This window comes from Pygocentrus nattereri, chromosome 6, assembly GCF_015220715.1.
Source record: "Pygocentrus nattereri isolate fPygNat1 chromosome 6, fPygNat1.pri, whole genome shotgun sequence".
In the NCBI taxonomy this organism is placed as follows: domain Eukaryota; kingdom Metazoa; phylum Chordata; class Actinopteri; order Characiformes; family Serrasalmidae; genus Pygocentrus; species Pygocentrus nattereri.
This window is the reverse complement of record NC_051216.1, coordinates 21,526,574-21,542,694: the sequence shown is the minus strand read 5'-3', so window position 1 is coordinate 21,542,694 and position 16,121 is coordinate 21,526,574. Positions and strand designations below refer to the sequence as shown.

The window sequence follows — 16,121 nt, the reverse complement described above, 5'->3', positions numbered from 1 at the left end:
TCATAGACAGTCTTCATTAGTAGTACTACTGACAGTTCCTTCATAAAGGATTCAATTGGTGTCAATGAAATGTGAGATCATCCTGCAAAAGCTTCCAAACAAATATGACATACAAAAAAAGACAATTTTATCACCTGAATACGAATGAAGTGAATTGGGTAAATTCTCACCATTTCTCATCTTTGTATCAAGTTTCACTGTGAACTAAAGACATGATAATAAACCAGAAATATGCCTTTATATATGTGTTGTACAATTAACATCACATTTCATCATATGACATATCACCATATTTCATCACATGTCATTAACCCTGGCTGATATTCAGGTTGTGTTGTGTGTTGGTTCTGCTGCTCACAGTCTCGGTCATTCTCAAAGAAACGATACTGATAGAAAATCTGACACAGCCAATGAAATGGACTAGATGATCAGTAGAAGTATAGCAAAGGATGCATATTTCTTTATAAATTATAAGGATGTTCTGCACAAGAAACGCTCTGCATATGTGTAGGTGTGTGCCTTTGAATGTAACTAGAATGACCTGACAGGACATGATCCTCAAATGACCGACAGCGCAGAATGTACACAACAGTAATTTGACTTGTAACTGTTTGAAAAATCTGTGTTTTCATAGTTTTTGCATAGGCTTTTATTATTTTTATATAGCAACAGATTCAGTGTTTTTTCAGTTTGTAGGCAGTTTGTACAATAGCTGTCAAGATAAGCTGTCAGTGCGACAGTATGCAGCAAGTAACAATAAGACAATTTTACACAATTTAAGTTGCTTTGGTCCAAGCAATATATGTTTTTGTACAGGTTACTGTACAAAAATAAAGGTGTTTAAGAAGCAGTTTTTGTGTTATATCAGCTAAATTCTATAAAGCCTTCTTTCAATTCCACATTCCTGTTATCTCCTTCTTCATAATTCCATCTCATTATGATCACCTGCATCTAATTCTGATCCTGCTTCCCTGTCTCTAAACATGTGGCTTTCTAATTTTTCTTATTTTTGATTTTCTTTTTTATGGATTACCTGTTTTTTGATCCCTGCAAAAGCCAAGGAATAGTCCTGAATCTGTAGGTGTCTGGATCTGTCCTGATAAAAAGACAAGTGCAAATACATCTGCCAAGCTCCCCTGTAAAGAAAGTCCGGCAAAGTCTTATCTAGACCCACCCCCCTACCCCACTAGGGCTTCCGTTTTGCTCACTAAAGACAACCCTTTCTCTCTTTCTGATCTAATTAGGATCAGACTTCTTTCAGTTTTATTCTTGATTGTTACTGTTAATGATAGAGTTTGTCAGCTACATATTAATTAAAATTGATTTCGTGCTGGAAGCTTCCCCACCATGAAACACAACAACCAGCAGTTGACTGAGGGAAGTCAAGCCTGAAGTATGAAGATACTGATAACAACAGTAATTTGTGGAGTACTCGTACTCTCTTACCACTCATTAACACATTTTGAATATATTTTTTTGTAATAACAAAAATTATACAGCCATAAAAACTTAAAGGTAAAACTTTAAAAACTTTTAAAAACTTTAGAAACTCAACAAAGTAAGCAGACTTTTATTTTTAAGAAAACACTGGATGATGAACAATACGTAAGACATGAACAGTGCTTTTTCATTATTAATTTCATATCACCAATACATTTCGCATAATTTATTATAATAGAAGGAAATGTTTTTTTCCACTTTGTTTTCCCCTCTCGTAACTGGCCTTTGCGAACCGAGAACTTTTATTTTGAAGTGCGAGACTGTTGTAACTGCCTCTGATAAGGAGCTGTACATAGTGAGCTTTTTCGCTTCATCTGCGCTTCAGCGTTTGTATTTCAAGTGTTTTCGAATTATCTAGCTAGTTTACGAGACGCCAGTTATTTTTATTAGACAGATATACGTTTTTTTTGTTGTTTTTTTCAGCTATATGGTTTCCATTTTGCGGAGTTAGAGGAGTGAACAAACCGCAGTCAGTCGGCTAAATACAGTGCTAGCTAGCAAGGCTAGCCCTAAAGCCGTTTAATATGGAGGACTACAACAGGCCCTCATCGTATCTGGACGAACCCCCAAATAGTCGACTGTTCCTTGTAACCAGTAAATCCATCACTGAGGACATAATCAGGGAGCATTTTTCTCCTTTTGGTGAAATCCAAGATATATGGGTTGTGAAAGACAAACAGACTAAAGAGTCGAAAGGAGTGTCCTTTGTGAAATTTGCCAAGTCCTCTCAGGCTTGCACTGCCATGGAAGAAATGCACGGCAGATGCCTCGCTGAAGGAACCAAACCCATTAAGGTATGTAGGTTAGCTAATGTAACAGTACCTCATGTGCAAAACTTCATGTGAATTTCAGGCAAAATTTCCTTAAAATGTAAATATCTTAGCTTTTTTTTACATTTATTTATAATTCTTTATTTTGTTGTTCTTTGTGAAGGATAGAGTATATTTATCTTATTTTTATGTTTAGTTTTAATATATATTGTCTGTACAGTAACAAGTAACAAACTGTAAAAAAATGTTAATACTTAAAGTTAATTACTTGCTTGTTAATTCTCTTCCTGTTACTTCTCTTTTTTTCGTTGCTGTCCCTTTGCTGCTGTAACACTGAGAATTTCCCCGTTGTGGGACTAATAAAGCACCATCTTATTTTATCTTAAGTTTCACAGCATAAATTGTGGCTGTGCGAAAGTTGGATTTGGATAGATTTGATAAATCATCTACAATTTAGCATTAAAAAAGCCAATGAAAGGGTTGGTTGTACTCACTGTTTCTCTTGTCAATTTGCATGAACAGGTGTTCATTGCCCAGTCCAGATCTTCTGGGAGCCATAGAGATGTGGAGGACGAAGAGCTAACAAGAATCTTTGTGATGATTCCAAAAACCTTCACTGAGGAGGATCTGAAGGAGACTTTCAAGGTATTGTTCAGTCAAATGATTTTGCATAAAACAGTTATCAGAATTTGATGGCATTTACACATTACGTGATGCCTCTCAAATGGTTTATGTAACATTTGTGTAACATCATAACATCAGGCGCTACACATAGTTTTCTTTGTTTTCCCATCAAGATTGATCTCAAAAGTGATAGGTTTAAGGATACTTTGACAAAATGTACATATAAATGTCTAGAAATGTCTAACACATTTTGCAGATTTCTTGTCACAAAAGCAAAGGTTTCATATGGCTTAACAGATATCTCTGAAGACATGTAAAGCTACACTAGTGAGAACGCATAGCGGGCTACATGAAGTTATTAATCAACAGAATTTATTCTAGATCTTGAAGTGGCACATTTTTTGTTCTCTCACTCTGGTGGATTCTGTTATTCCCCCCCAACAGGCCTATGGAGATATAGAGTATGCTATTATCATAAAAAATAAAACTACAGGGGAGAGTAAAGGCTTGGGTTACGTCAGGTATCACAAACCCTCCCAGGCTGCTACTGCAATAGAAAACTGTGATAAAAGTAAGTGGCTTAAGTGTTCTCTTCTGTTCCACATCACTGTACATACCGTGCTGTAATGGGTGTGCCGTGGCATGTATAAAACATTTGGATGTAATTTTTCTTCCTGCTTAGCATTCAGAGCCATTCTGGCTGAACCAAGGACAAAAAATGCATCAGCAGAGAATGAGTGTTTCGGCAACTCAAGATCAGATCATGCTGCGAGTGAACCATGCCTAAGTGGCTATCCTTTTGGTATGTATGTATTCAACTTACTTACCTTTCATGGTTATCTGTAGGGTTGGGAAGTATAACGTATGTATTATTTGTAGCCAGAGAGAGGTGTGTGTGTGTGTGTGTGTGTGTGTGTGTGTGTTTATATATATATATATATATATATATATATATATATATAGCAGGTTGGTAATTGTATACTAGCATAAGGGTGCCATGGTAATAAAACCAAACAGCATGAAGTCAGTATTAAATGAGGGTATGCTATCTTATAGGTGCAGAGTCCAGTAGCTACACTCCTGGAGATGTGTGGAACTCTGACTTGATCACAAGGTGCCTGATGGTCTCATCACGAGCAGCCGTTACACAAGAACAAGTATTTGGCCTGTTTGATTTGATTCCTGGGATGGACTACTGTGAAATGCAGAGAGACCAATATGGTTTCAGCAAAGGTAGCTCAGCTTCTCACTTGTGATAGGCAGATCTACAGTTGATATTGCATTGATATAATAATATCCTGCATATCTGTTCATATTTGAGTATATCTTTGAAATTTTCTTCAATTAGAAATTGCATATCCTAATATTATTAATAGTTTGTTCTTGTAAATACTATTGTTTAATCATTTTTTTTGTGGGCACAGCAACCTAACAATCTTTTTTTTATCCACAGGGCAAGCTATGATTCGATACAGTAATCTAGGTTCAGCAGTGTATGCTAAAGAGAAGCTGAATGGTTTTGAATATCCGCCTGGTAACAGACTGTCTGTTACATACATTGATGATGGAGAGGACAGGACCAGGTTAGACGAATTTTATATAGCTCAGAACTACACTGTGTCCAAAAGTTTGCATCAGCCTCCATTCTTCTGGGAAGGCTGTACACTGGATGGTGAAAATTGCTGTGAGGATTTGATTACATTCAGTCCAAGAGAATTAGTGAGGTCACATGTTGATTTTGTTTGGTTTAGTTCAGGATCAGAAGGGTCACTCTAACTTCGTACCAGAAGTATTTGATCGAGCTCCATCACTCGGCCACATCCACAGTTTTACTGCTCCAAAGCCCAGTGCTGCGGAGCTCTATACCCCATGGTGCTGAGCATGGTTTTAGGCTCATGTGTGCAACCCAAGACCATCCCATTCTGTTGGCAGGGCTTTTGTGCAGAGATTATATACTCTGTGAGTTGTGCAATTGTGAGTTTGTCAGCAGTCAGTGCCCCTTAAAATTGACTGAATAGAAGAGTTGTCTGGATACTTTTGGACATAGTGTAATACTATTCAGACTTGAATTTACAGCACCTCTGATTTAAGATTATGTTCAGGTTCAGACCAATTTATATTGTGGATTTTACCCCTTTTCTACAGCCCAGTAGGAAAGATGGCCATGCAGTTGGTGGCAGCTCAGATGATGTCTATGGTATGGAATGGCCCCTCTGGACCTCAGCTAATGAAGACCACTGCAGTAAGCACTAATTATAAGAAAAAGCCTCAGAAGCCTTGGTCAAGAATCACTGCAACAGGTGTTTTGTTTGGAGTGAATGCAACAATGTAGGCTTTCAGATTTGTGAATCTATTGTGGTGCTGTTCTGGTAGTTCCTGATTGAGGTTTCAAGGGACCCAAATGGTGTGTTGTTGATGGCTACCTCCAATTTTAAGGCCCTCCATTTAGCTGAATGAAACTTGTCCTGTAGGGCTATGCAGCACCATCAGTGCCCCAGAAGCCTCGTGTGCAGACGGATGTTGCCCTCCCCTCTCATAAGAAACTGGCTCCTCCTGACAGTGTGGTCAAAGAGAGGCTATTTGTCATCTTCAACCCTGCACCACTGCCAGTGGACATCCTGGAAGATGTGTTCTGGTGTGTCTCATTTTGTCTGTTTGTTTCAGCATTGTGATTACTCAGTATGCATTTAATTTGAGCTAAAATTAAAACTACTTGTATCCAATTATTGTATCATAGTCAACCCTGACATTGTAAAACAAAAAAGCCCCTTTGATTTATCTTTAGTTAGATCAAGGCCAGACAGTTTTTAACATACCAGCTCTTAAGGTTACAAAGAAATCATTTCTAGGTATTTCAAATCTTTTTTTTTCAAATGTGCTTCTGAGGCATATAAAGGCTGCTGCATTGAATGTGCCTTTTCCTGGTCCTGATTCCAAGCTGTAGGGTGTACCTTTGCTTTATCAATGGTATATTTACCACTGCTTGGGCGACAGATCAGTTAGAACCAACAAATGGTTTCGGCTTGTTGTATCATTATTATTATTATTATTATTATATTGTTATTTATTTATTTATTTATTAATTTTTTGCTGCAGTCGTTTTGGCTCTCTGTTGGAGGTGTACCTGGTGCCAGGACGAAACGTTGGCTATGTTAAGTATGCAGACCGAAAGCATGCAAGTGATGCCATGGCAGCACTGCATGGGAAAGTGGTGAATGGTGTGAAAATGAAGGTCATGCTCGCTGACCCGCCTAAAGAGGAATCCCACAAACGGCAGAGAACCTACTGAGCCTCTCCATGCCTCCATGTCAGCAAATAGCCAATCAAAGGTAGGTCATAATTCATGGTAAGACTCTTATGGGGAATCTTTTATGATGTATGTATCATAACAATCAACTAAGAAACTTGCTCATGACAAATGTCATTAGTATTCACAACAATGAGACAGGACACAGACTGCATACTACTAGATAATGAACAGAGTATAAAAATTTTGTTGTCTTTCAGCCAAGTTCAAATGGGAAAAAAAAACATCGAAATGTAATATAACAATCTTTAAAAAAACACTGATCATCTCAGAACTGTCTGGATGTGGTCTAGTATTTGAATGAACACGCATCATTTGCATCCATCTGTCCAGTGTTCTTGGCCTGCTACAGCACTCCAGCTGAAATAAACAAAACAGCATGAGCAGAAAGAGATGAGTATTATGTAAGGTCACATTTTAGACTATGTATTGTGTCCATGGCTTAGTAAAAGTTTTGTCCAGCTATTATGTGACAGTACATTAAAGAAGATAAGGTTCACTGCTCCAGGACATGCACACAAACAAATTGTTAGCATGGTCATGTGGATGATGAATGTACATTAGACATGCAGACAGACAGATGAGGTAGCTTGCCAGCTTAGTTTTGCTGGTGGGGTTAGCTGTAGCTCTCTAGTTAAGTTTTTGTCAGATTACTTAGAATGTAGGAACCTGTGAACATGGGGAAGGCATAGTTTTTTGATTGGTGAAGAATAGCGCTCTCAAGCTTGGGGCTGCCCAGTTAACAACAAAAGAAAAAAAATTCAGCAGCCATTTATTGAACATGATTTGTATACTGTGATGAGGAAAGGGCTAGCTTGCCAGGGGAATCAGACATTATCTAGTAAAAAATCGAGAGAACTCTATATAAAAAAAAAAAAAAAGATTTTTCCTTTCTTGGTGTTTTAAGACTCAAAATAACACCCAGAGTAACTGTATTGTGTTTTGTTGTTGACAAATCATCAAAATAGGTTATTTGAAAAGTAATTTTTCCAATATGTTAAATTCAACAAATACATAGAAATTGTTCACGAATGTCTGCAAAAAATCCATATTTAAGTGTGTTACCTGTAGAGGATAAGTTAACTTATTTATACATAGAAAATCAACAAAAGTTGTGATTTGATATATTGGGTCTTTGGGGCCTTTTTGCCAATTGCCAGTTCTGTTTATCACTCCTAACTCTAGAGCCTGTGTCTACAATCAGAAAAGAAATAAAATATGAAACAACAAAAGTACATTTTCATCATGAACTACAATCATGAATGCATTCACTAGCTTTTCAGAGCTAAATGTTGTTAGCGCGTAGTGGAACAAGCTGAAAAATTTAAAGTAATAACAAACATTAACACACACACACATGCACACAGAAGGCAGGTCCTACAGGAAGGTGTTCTTGTATAACTGGTTATGATGTCTTTGTTCCAACAGAGTTTTAAGTGACATGACCCATGACCTCGACATGACTGGACGGATTTTTATGATGACGCGACCACATAGTTACGGACAGTGACTATCATACCATAATTTGAGATGCTTCTGCTATGGGGACAAGTGCCATGTCTCCTTAAAAGCAGTATTCCTTTTTCCATATATATGTATGTATGTATTGTGTTCTTTTGTGCGTTGTTAACTCTAAGGACTCTGAAGACAGAGGTTAATTTGACAGACCCCACATGGAGAACACCGATGTTGCATTGTTGGACCCGTATTCATGTCTCTTGTAGATGGTCTTACTCTTAATAAACAAGTGAACTCAAATTAGTGTTTCTCTGTGATTATTTTGTTTGTTTGCTTGAATAATTATTCCAACAGCAGTGTTTCTTCATATTATAGTATTGTGATTTAAAAGGAAAGCAAAGTTAGACTATCCTATTATGTTCATTCATTTTGGATTGCCCGTTACCTAGCTATAGTCTTGGAGAAATTGTTATATTTTAAGGTAAAACTAGCAACTGTTAGGTTTTAGTTTAATTGATTGACTTACATTTAATGTTACAATTAAATGTAAAATTACGACCCAATAATTTGAATATCTTAACCATGTAATTACTGGCTGCCAATCTAACCTGAAAGCTAAACCAGTTTTATTTGCAGGATAGATTATAAAGCATATTCTGTAAGTCTTCTTGCCCTCCACCAGGTGGCAGATGGTTTACAGTCAGTGTAATTGAAACTGTCATGTAATGATGTTTGATTGATGCCGTGTTTGTGCAGCCATAATGAGAGAGAGCTTGTGTCTGACATCAGAGACCTTCAGAATTAGCCCTGATGAGCTTCCATTCCTCTAATGGAATCTATTCATTTATTCATCATCATGCAGATGTTTTTAGAAATATCTTTAAGACTAATTCCCTCAGGACTTCCATGCTTAATGTAAATATGGAATGGTGATCTTGTTGAAGCTGCAGAACATTTTTCATAGAGCATTCAGACTCGTGACTTGAGTCATTAAACAAGATACATTTTTTTTCATGTCAAGAAATCAGTTTTTCTTCCTCCATAGTTTGAATTAGATTTTGCTTTTACTGAAAAACAGAATTTCCCACTCCTGTTTTTTGGTTGTTTCAGGCATCACTGAAGTTGTGATGGAGTAGAAAAACTGGATGCCATGTTTCCTGATACCAAAATTAGACTTTGTAATTTCAGGGAATTATGTTTTTGATTAAAAAAAAAAAACTTACCAGATTTTGCATTTGGCTCTTGTTAAATGATGTTGCTTATTCTTCAACATGTCACGTTGTGACAGTACATTATTTTAATGGTGAATTATTATGTATGATTGTGGGGAAGAACTCAGAAGATGAATTGTGTCTAATTTTTTATATTAATATATGTAGGTTAATGTGGAAACAAATTTGACAATGACATGTTTGATGTTAATACATTTATTTCTAATACATTTATTTATAACCTCAATGATTAAACATGTCTGTTCTTCTGAACAGTCATGATAAATACAAATAACATTAATCCAGCTGTTACTTGTGCTAACATACTAATGTGAGTAACGTTAGTATAAGTATTGGTTTTATATGTCACAGTATTCACAGTAAGCCCAGTATTACTAGTAAAGCTGTGTTCATGTAACCTGCTCAAAATCTGTGAGCATCAAGGGAAAAAAAGACCTTTTTAACCTTTCAACAACATATTTAGGCTTGAGAAAGATGTGGTACATTGTGTCTTACACGCTGCCCTTGTTTAATGGAAAGAGGTTGTGCACTTCCAGCGGTATTGAAGTGTTAGAACACTAAAGAAAAATGGAATTAGGCGCAATTCTCGTACAGTGAAACTGGATCTGACTGATTATCTCGCAAGTAATTTGTCTAAGGCTATTATTTCCCCTTGTTCGACCAGCCAGATATAATGTGTTTATCGAATTAACCACAAGCCTGTTCGCATAGGACAAGCATAGGACAAGTGACCATGTGTGAACCTCTGACAGGGCGGTCCCTTTAGCAGCACGCCTTTGAAGTATGTGAAATGAACTGATGAGGCTGGATTTACTGAGCGCGATTAGATGGTCCAGCTCCGTGTTTTTTACGCTCGGATCTGGAGTGATGATCCACTCCTGGCCTTCACTCGGCCCTGAAGTCATCCTTACCGCAGGGAGGAGCGTCGAGCAGCAGCTCGCTGTAGCTGCGTTCAAATTCAGCCATACACAGCGCACTGCTCACTTTATCTAGCTCATTTGAAAGAAAAAACTCAGTGTTGCCGGTTTAACGATGCGGCTCAACGGGAATAACCGGGGAAACGCTGATATCTGCTGACAGAGGAGAGAAAGCGATCGCCTCTAATTACAGCATCCGGAACTGGCAGCATCGCTTTTATGCGCCAAGAAGATGGTGAATAGAGCTAACGGTCAGTAGGTAACAGCTCTTCTGCTCTCGTGTGATGCGCGGCTTGCTTCACCACGTTTGCTTTCGTTTTTGTCTGTGGCCTGTTTTTAAATACACGTATTTATCCAGTGCTTTTACTTTTGACTGTGCTCTACATCCAATGTCTTCTGGCTACTGATAAGCTGATTAGAATGAATGAATGGCAGATGGACATTTTATTACACCCTGAGCAGTGGTACATTGTTATTTTAGCTTTATCAGTAGTAACTAACCCATTCTGCTGATGTGTATTGCAGCGGTGCTAAACTTACAGTCTATTTAGGAATGTTGCGTTTCACTGGGCCGTTAACATTGAACTGGGCAGTAGGTGACCTGTGTTTCTTACTGCTGCCCATCTGTGTCTTCTCTAATTTATCTGTAACGTCACTTGTCTTTCATGGATGTGATCGTGTTGTGGGATGCATGAAATACATATCTACCTTTTATTCATTGTGGTCAGAATGTGGGTAATGACATGCTCCTCATCCTGATAACCTTACTGTATGCACATGCCTTAGTTGGGAGTACCACCCCAGAAGTGGACATCTCCTCTGGTCAGCCAGTGGCATTTTTTGGCCTCTTAAAACCAAGGTCAAACAGTGACATTGCAGTGGGCTTAATATAGACTCCACGCTTTCCTAATGCAACACTTGAGATGGTACAGGATTGAGAGACACCTAAGTGTTTAGTGGTTCACTGCCCCTTCAAGCATTGGTCACAGATCTTAAGGCTGCAGGTAGCAAAGCAAATAAAGAGGAGCTGTCTGTAATGTGTTCAGTTTGTATTTGGCCCATTAAAGGACAGCAAAACTAATTGCTACTGTTTTATTTCCCCCCACTAGCATTAGGAGAGTGAAAGACTTAGACGGCTTACGATGAGACTGCACAAAGTAGCTGTTGTCTTTAGATGACTGAGAGTTTTCTCTGAAGGTAGCCATACCTGCTAACAACTACATCTGTCTGAGGTTTACATACAGGGCAGCTTATGACACTTAAAGCTGTTTCTCATTCAGAAGTGTTTCAGGGCTGTTGTCGGTAATAGCAGACTGAATAACCTTACTTGTAGTGTTTACTGTTTAATATGGAAACATATTAGAAACAGTCTTTGCTTGATTGCAGTGAGGACTGTTTGTAATTGAGAGTCCTAATGTAGTCAATGCAAATGATTTCTTATTAAAGCCATGCTCTGCCTCAGATTAGACCATTTGCAGGGATGATACGTTGGTGTAAAGTTACAGTTTCTGTAAAGACTGTGTTCACTCTACTGTAAAGTAAGCCAGGCCATGGGACACAGGACAGTGTTTCTGTCGCTGTGGACACAGGCTGAGACCAATCACATTGCACGTGTATTGAATTGCCAGTACATGTAATGGTTTACATACAACAATAAACTCTTGGTGTTTCTGTTTGTCACTGTATTTAGCTCTGTTTTTAGCAAACATATAGTATTTGAAACTGTTTGAATCTAGTAGGATAGGTTTGTTTATATTGAAACACTTCCTCTTATTACGTTTAGCTTTCTGAACACTTCTCATGTTGCCAAAATCTTGTAGAAGGCAGCAGGCAGCAATAGTTCAGTATCATACTGAAATCTCAAACTCATTTGGCTGTGTGTATAAGCTGCTTAATGCTCTCAGTCACCGGCTGTGTGCTTATTCTAAGTGAGCCACTCAGGGCCCTCCCTCCCCCACTGCCGGGGGATGTTAACGTATGTTTTAATCCAGGGATTTCCGTAGTAAAGGACGCATACATGCACACACAATATCACAGCTGTATATGAGGTGGGTTTGTTGCTATGCATGACTCATCGCCGTTAGCAAGGTCTTGGAGCACAAGCGTTTGCTTAATGTTCATTTATCAGCAGCTTGTTCCTACAGATTTGATACCAGTGTGACAATTAGTCCTAAATAGATTAGAGCTTTACTTTTTTAATATAACAAGTGATTTATTAAAGTGTTTTATTAAGTGTTTGCTTGGTTAATTACTGACCCTAAAAAAGCATGTATTAACAGATTGTCCCACTTGCTGCTACCTGTTTTTATCAGTTTTGAAAAATAATAATGGAAAATTGATCTCTTAGTGTGTACAAAAGTATTGAAGGATTCCAACAACAACTAGAAACGTGCCTTTCCTGAAGGAACCGCAGGATAGTTGCGCTGCGGATACTATGGAAGTCTATGCGAGAAATGAGGGATGGAATTAAAGAGTTAATTCATGCTTGCTGGCTGCCCTGGGGTAGTGTATGCGAAACGGTGTCGTTTGGGCAAGCAGAAATACAGTAGATTATCATGCACTTTTTCACCACATTCATTGTCAATATAAACTCAATGCTATCTTAAAAGAAGTCCCACCTTAAAAGCAGTTCCACCTTAAAAAAAATCATTATGTGTGGCGGTAATGCAGAGAGATAGGCTGGGAGCAGGTGAGACATTGAGCTCCGTGCATGAGTTTGTATATGTTGTGTGAGAGAGGGGGCCATGGTGACATCATGTCTGGTAAGCTGCCAACAGTCTCCCCATTCATTTTCAATGGGACAAAAATTCCCAGATTTTCGGCTGCTATTCGGAATCCGTGCGTCTGATCAAAAAGTTGTATACAAGCACGCGTCACACAATCAGGCCGGACAATCTGGAGTTGCAACGGCATCGATATCTCGAAAACTGTGGGACTAGTTACAGGACAAATATCTGGCAGAAAAATAATAAATAAATAAAAAGAATAATATAAATTGGATAACAATATAGTTGCGCATTGCTAAAGCAATAATTGCTAAAGCAATAATTATTGTTTCATTATTGTTATTATTGCAATTTAACTATATGTCATCACTCACTTTTAAAGGAGTGTGGAGTACCTTTTGCATCTTTTGCCCCGCTGGTCATATGACTTCCTGCTGATCAGGGGATCACTGTTGTAGAATAGTTGGCTTATAGTTTTGACAAAATGTTTTCTCAGCTCCTGTACCACTGTGACATTTCTGTGACATTTCACTTCTCCTTATAATGTAGCCTAAATAAGATTCCACATGTACTGCCATTAAGTAGGTCAGTATTAATTTTTTGTGCATTTCATCAAAGTGACATTTTCGTTACATATTGTTTTTTTTGCTTGTTGTCAGAAGGTTAAGTTTCCTTATCTAGTGATTTGACACCTTGCCATGCTTTAATTGCATTCCTACACCCACACCTGGTCTAGGAGGATTAAAAAAAGTAGGACGAGTTCTTTGAAGACTTGATAAGGAAGCTGCCATTATCAGAAACGTGCATGTTTGAAATGGTATGCATTATTCTGAATATATATGGTAAAGTCACTGATGTGGAGTATGCATTTGCAGGTAGAACAGACACATAGACATTGATGTCTGTGTATCATGCTTTTTCAGAGATTCTGTGAGGCTTATTTGCAGGACTGTTTTTCTACGTTGCTCATTTTAATGACCCTAGATAAGTCAGGCTGTAAAGGACAGGCTAACAGACAGACCTAATTAGAGGGTTTTGCTTGTGCGCATGACTATGCATGATCATTGTTCACATCAGTGATGGTCGCTCAAAATATCATTACACTATACATGAATCTCTTCATTATGCAGCTTATGGTTGGTCATAGAAAATAACTGTTTTTCTCTGTCACGATGTCAAGCAGAAAGTGCATTTTCTGTGTCATGTGTTGTTCACAATGGTAATGCAGGGACATGAGAAGGAAATTGAGGTGGACAGGAGAGGCTTTTCCTGTCACTCCAGAGGCCTTGTCATTGGCAGTAAAATTCTGCTGAGTCATGGAAAAGGTTTATTGCTTCTCTCTTAACACTGCTGAAAGGAAAAGCCAGAAGTTGTTGAATGTGCACAAATTACGCATCAATGAAGTGAAGATAATGTTGACTTTTGGTGAACTGTTTGGGCTACACTACCAAGAAAGTTGTTCTGACACGTATATATAAAGACAAAAAGAGTTTCAAAATTTCTCTTCTTTCTCTTGATGTTTATGGAGATTTTGGCACAAAATACAACAGTACGACTTTGGGAGATTAAACTCATAAGACCATGTATCAGATCATTTACCACATGCACAAACACACACAAAGGTAAAATAGCTGTGGTTATTTCGAAGGTTAGGAGTTTTGACCTTATGTGTGAAGGCAAGCCAATCTATCTCAAGGTCCCCAAAGTTAAACATGTTGGTGGAGATCTGGTCTGTAGGCCCCTTTTGCTGTTGCTGCACTGTTATTTAACCTAAGCTTTACATTTTGTCCAAGTAGAACTTGGGTCTAACTTTGAAAATTAAGTCAAAAACACATGCAATACATGTTTAGGCTACCTTTGTACAGGTTTTTGAACATATAGAATGTACATATGAACATATAGTAGAGCAACATTAAAAATACTATCAAAATCTGTACATATATTATGAATACATAAATACAGTATAATTACTTCTTTTTTCAAATTTTCATATAATATGGTGCACTACGTTCAATGAAATATGACTAAATATGCTGTCTTTGTCTTGAAACATACAGTTGATAAGCAATGTACTGTGGTCAGAAAAGTATGTATTAATGATTATTATTAATTGTAAATGAATGCATCATGACTGAGAAACTCAGTTCTTAAAGCTCTGTTCTTATATGTGTCCTTGAAATTCTGCATAACACTCTTTGCACTGATTGCACTGATCCATTTTTCTAGTATTCTATGCTCTACTCAGAATATGTAAGAATTAATAATTTTCCAAAATAAGTTATTACATAGTATTAAGAATGGAACATAGGTAAATAACTGTGGTTTGTGTTATTTGTAGAGAGGCAGAATAACCCCTAAACATGTAGACCTGTGTGTGATTATATAAAAACAACCACCACTTTTAAACCACTTTTCCTTGCTCTTTACAACACCACGTAGGCCTAATCTCACGCTGTCCTGAAAACTAAAATTATACGAGTGCAAAGTAGCCATTTTCCCATTTAGCTTCCATCTTCCCTTGTGCACTGTGGCTGCTGCAGTGTTGTATGTGTAGTGTTCTCTGAGGACAGTAGTATTGATTACATTGTACTGGGCTCAATTACAGAAGCGTGACACATACCATTCAGACAGGGAGTCTGGCAGCTCTAGAGCAGCTATTCTCAAATCCAACCTTGGAGACCAGGTGCACTGACAGTTTTTGGTGATTAAAGAAGTCTTTATCAATTATTTCAGACCAGTGACAGCACAATAATGTGTAATATCTTCAAATATGCTCGTCATCTGTGTGATTATGTAACATCTGAGCCACCGAAGAATACTGTAGGACACCACTGAAGCATGTGCATTAATTATGTTTCTTTTTGTTAACTAATTGCACTGGACTAAACTGCAGTGTCTGTTGATGTATAATTAGGCTAATTGTGCAGTCATACTCAAACATGAAGTTTTAGCTACCTTACAGCTCTATTTAGAGAGGTTAGGAAAATTGCTGATTCAGGCTGACACCCATCTAAACAACAGGATACATCTGTACGGGTCTTCCCCAGAAGAAACATGCTCACTAAGCACTCTTAGTTACGGCGAATACTATGGCCAGCTCAACACACACGCACACATCTATAATTTAAATCATCCCACCCTGTGTCTCCTGGCTCTGAGCCAACACCCAGCAACATAGTCACACAGAAGCACAAATGGCATCCTCTTGTTTGGGAGTAGAGCATAAAGCAATTCGCAAGGGTGAGTTTAGTGGTTCCTCTCTAGAGCACCTGCTTCCCTTTTCAGGTACCACTGAGTACATTTACACTGAAGAAATTTAGGTCTTCTCGGTTTGATTGATTTGATTGTACAAGAAGGTTGATAATCTCCCAATTTCCACGTATTAATTACTGTTAGTGATGGCTGTGGGAAGATAACGTGGCAGGCAGGAGGCCCACTCTCTGGGCATAATTAGTGATCACTGATTCAATTGATCATCTTAGACCTCATGCAATGATTGTTAGAGAGAAAGGCAGAGACCGGGGAATAACACAATAGGGTGAGCACAGATACGCAGACAGAACTCACTGATTGGCACACAAACAGAA

At 38.1% G+C, this 16,121-nt stretch overlaps 2 protein-coding genes across 4 annotated transcripts in view; both read left to right on the top strand.

Moving 5' to 3' along the window:
• The first annotated feature begins 1,763 nt into the window (after window positions 1–1,763).
• On the top strand, window positions 1,764–7,959 carry rbm45 (RNA binding motif protein 45). Its single transcript, XM_017692335.2, has 10 exons — window positions 1,764–2,294; window positions 2,793–2,915; window positions 3,339–3,465; window positions 3,577–3,696; window positions 3,951–4,127; window positions 4,348–4,477; window positions 5,040–5,136; window positions 5,366–5,529; window positions 5,991–6,223; window positions 7,630–7,959. Exons 1-9 carry the CDS (start codon window positions 2,025–2,027, stop codon window positions 6,181–6,183), a joined length of 1,401 nt encoding a protein of 466 aa, XP_017547824.1. The 5' UTR covers window positions 1,764–2,024; the 3' UTR covers window positions 6,184–6,223; window positions 7,630–7,959.
• Window positions 7,960–9,812: 1,853 nt separating this feature from the next.
• Window positions 9,813–16,121, top strand: part of osbpl6 (oxysterol binding protein-like 6) — a 66,432-nt gene continuing 60,123 nt past the window's right edge. For all 3 annotated transcript variants that reach the window (XM_017692333.2, XM_017692334.2, XM_017692332.2), the window contains exon 1: window positions 9,813–10,059. The gene's annotated coding sequence lies outside the window, so the exon portion shown is untranslated. The remainder of the gene's footprint in view (window positions 10,060–16,121) is intronic.

Coding starts and splice junctions, on each gene's coding strand:
- rbm45 (XM_017692335.2), top strand. CDS start 2,025: ATGGAGGACTACAACAGGCCCTCATCGTATCTGGACGAACCCCCAAAT. Junction 4,478..5,039: donor GATGGAGAGGACAGGACCAG/GTTAGACGAATT, acceptor CCTTTTCTACAG/CCCAGTAGGAAAGATGGCCA. Junction 5,530..5,990: donor ATCCTGGAAGATGTGTTCTG/GTGTGTCTCATT, acceptor TTTTTGCTGCAG/TCGTTTTGGCTCTCTGTTGG.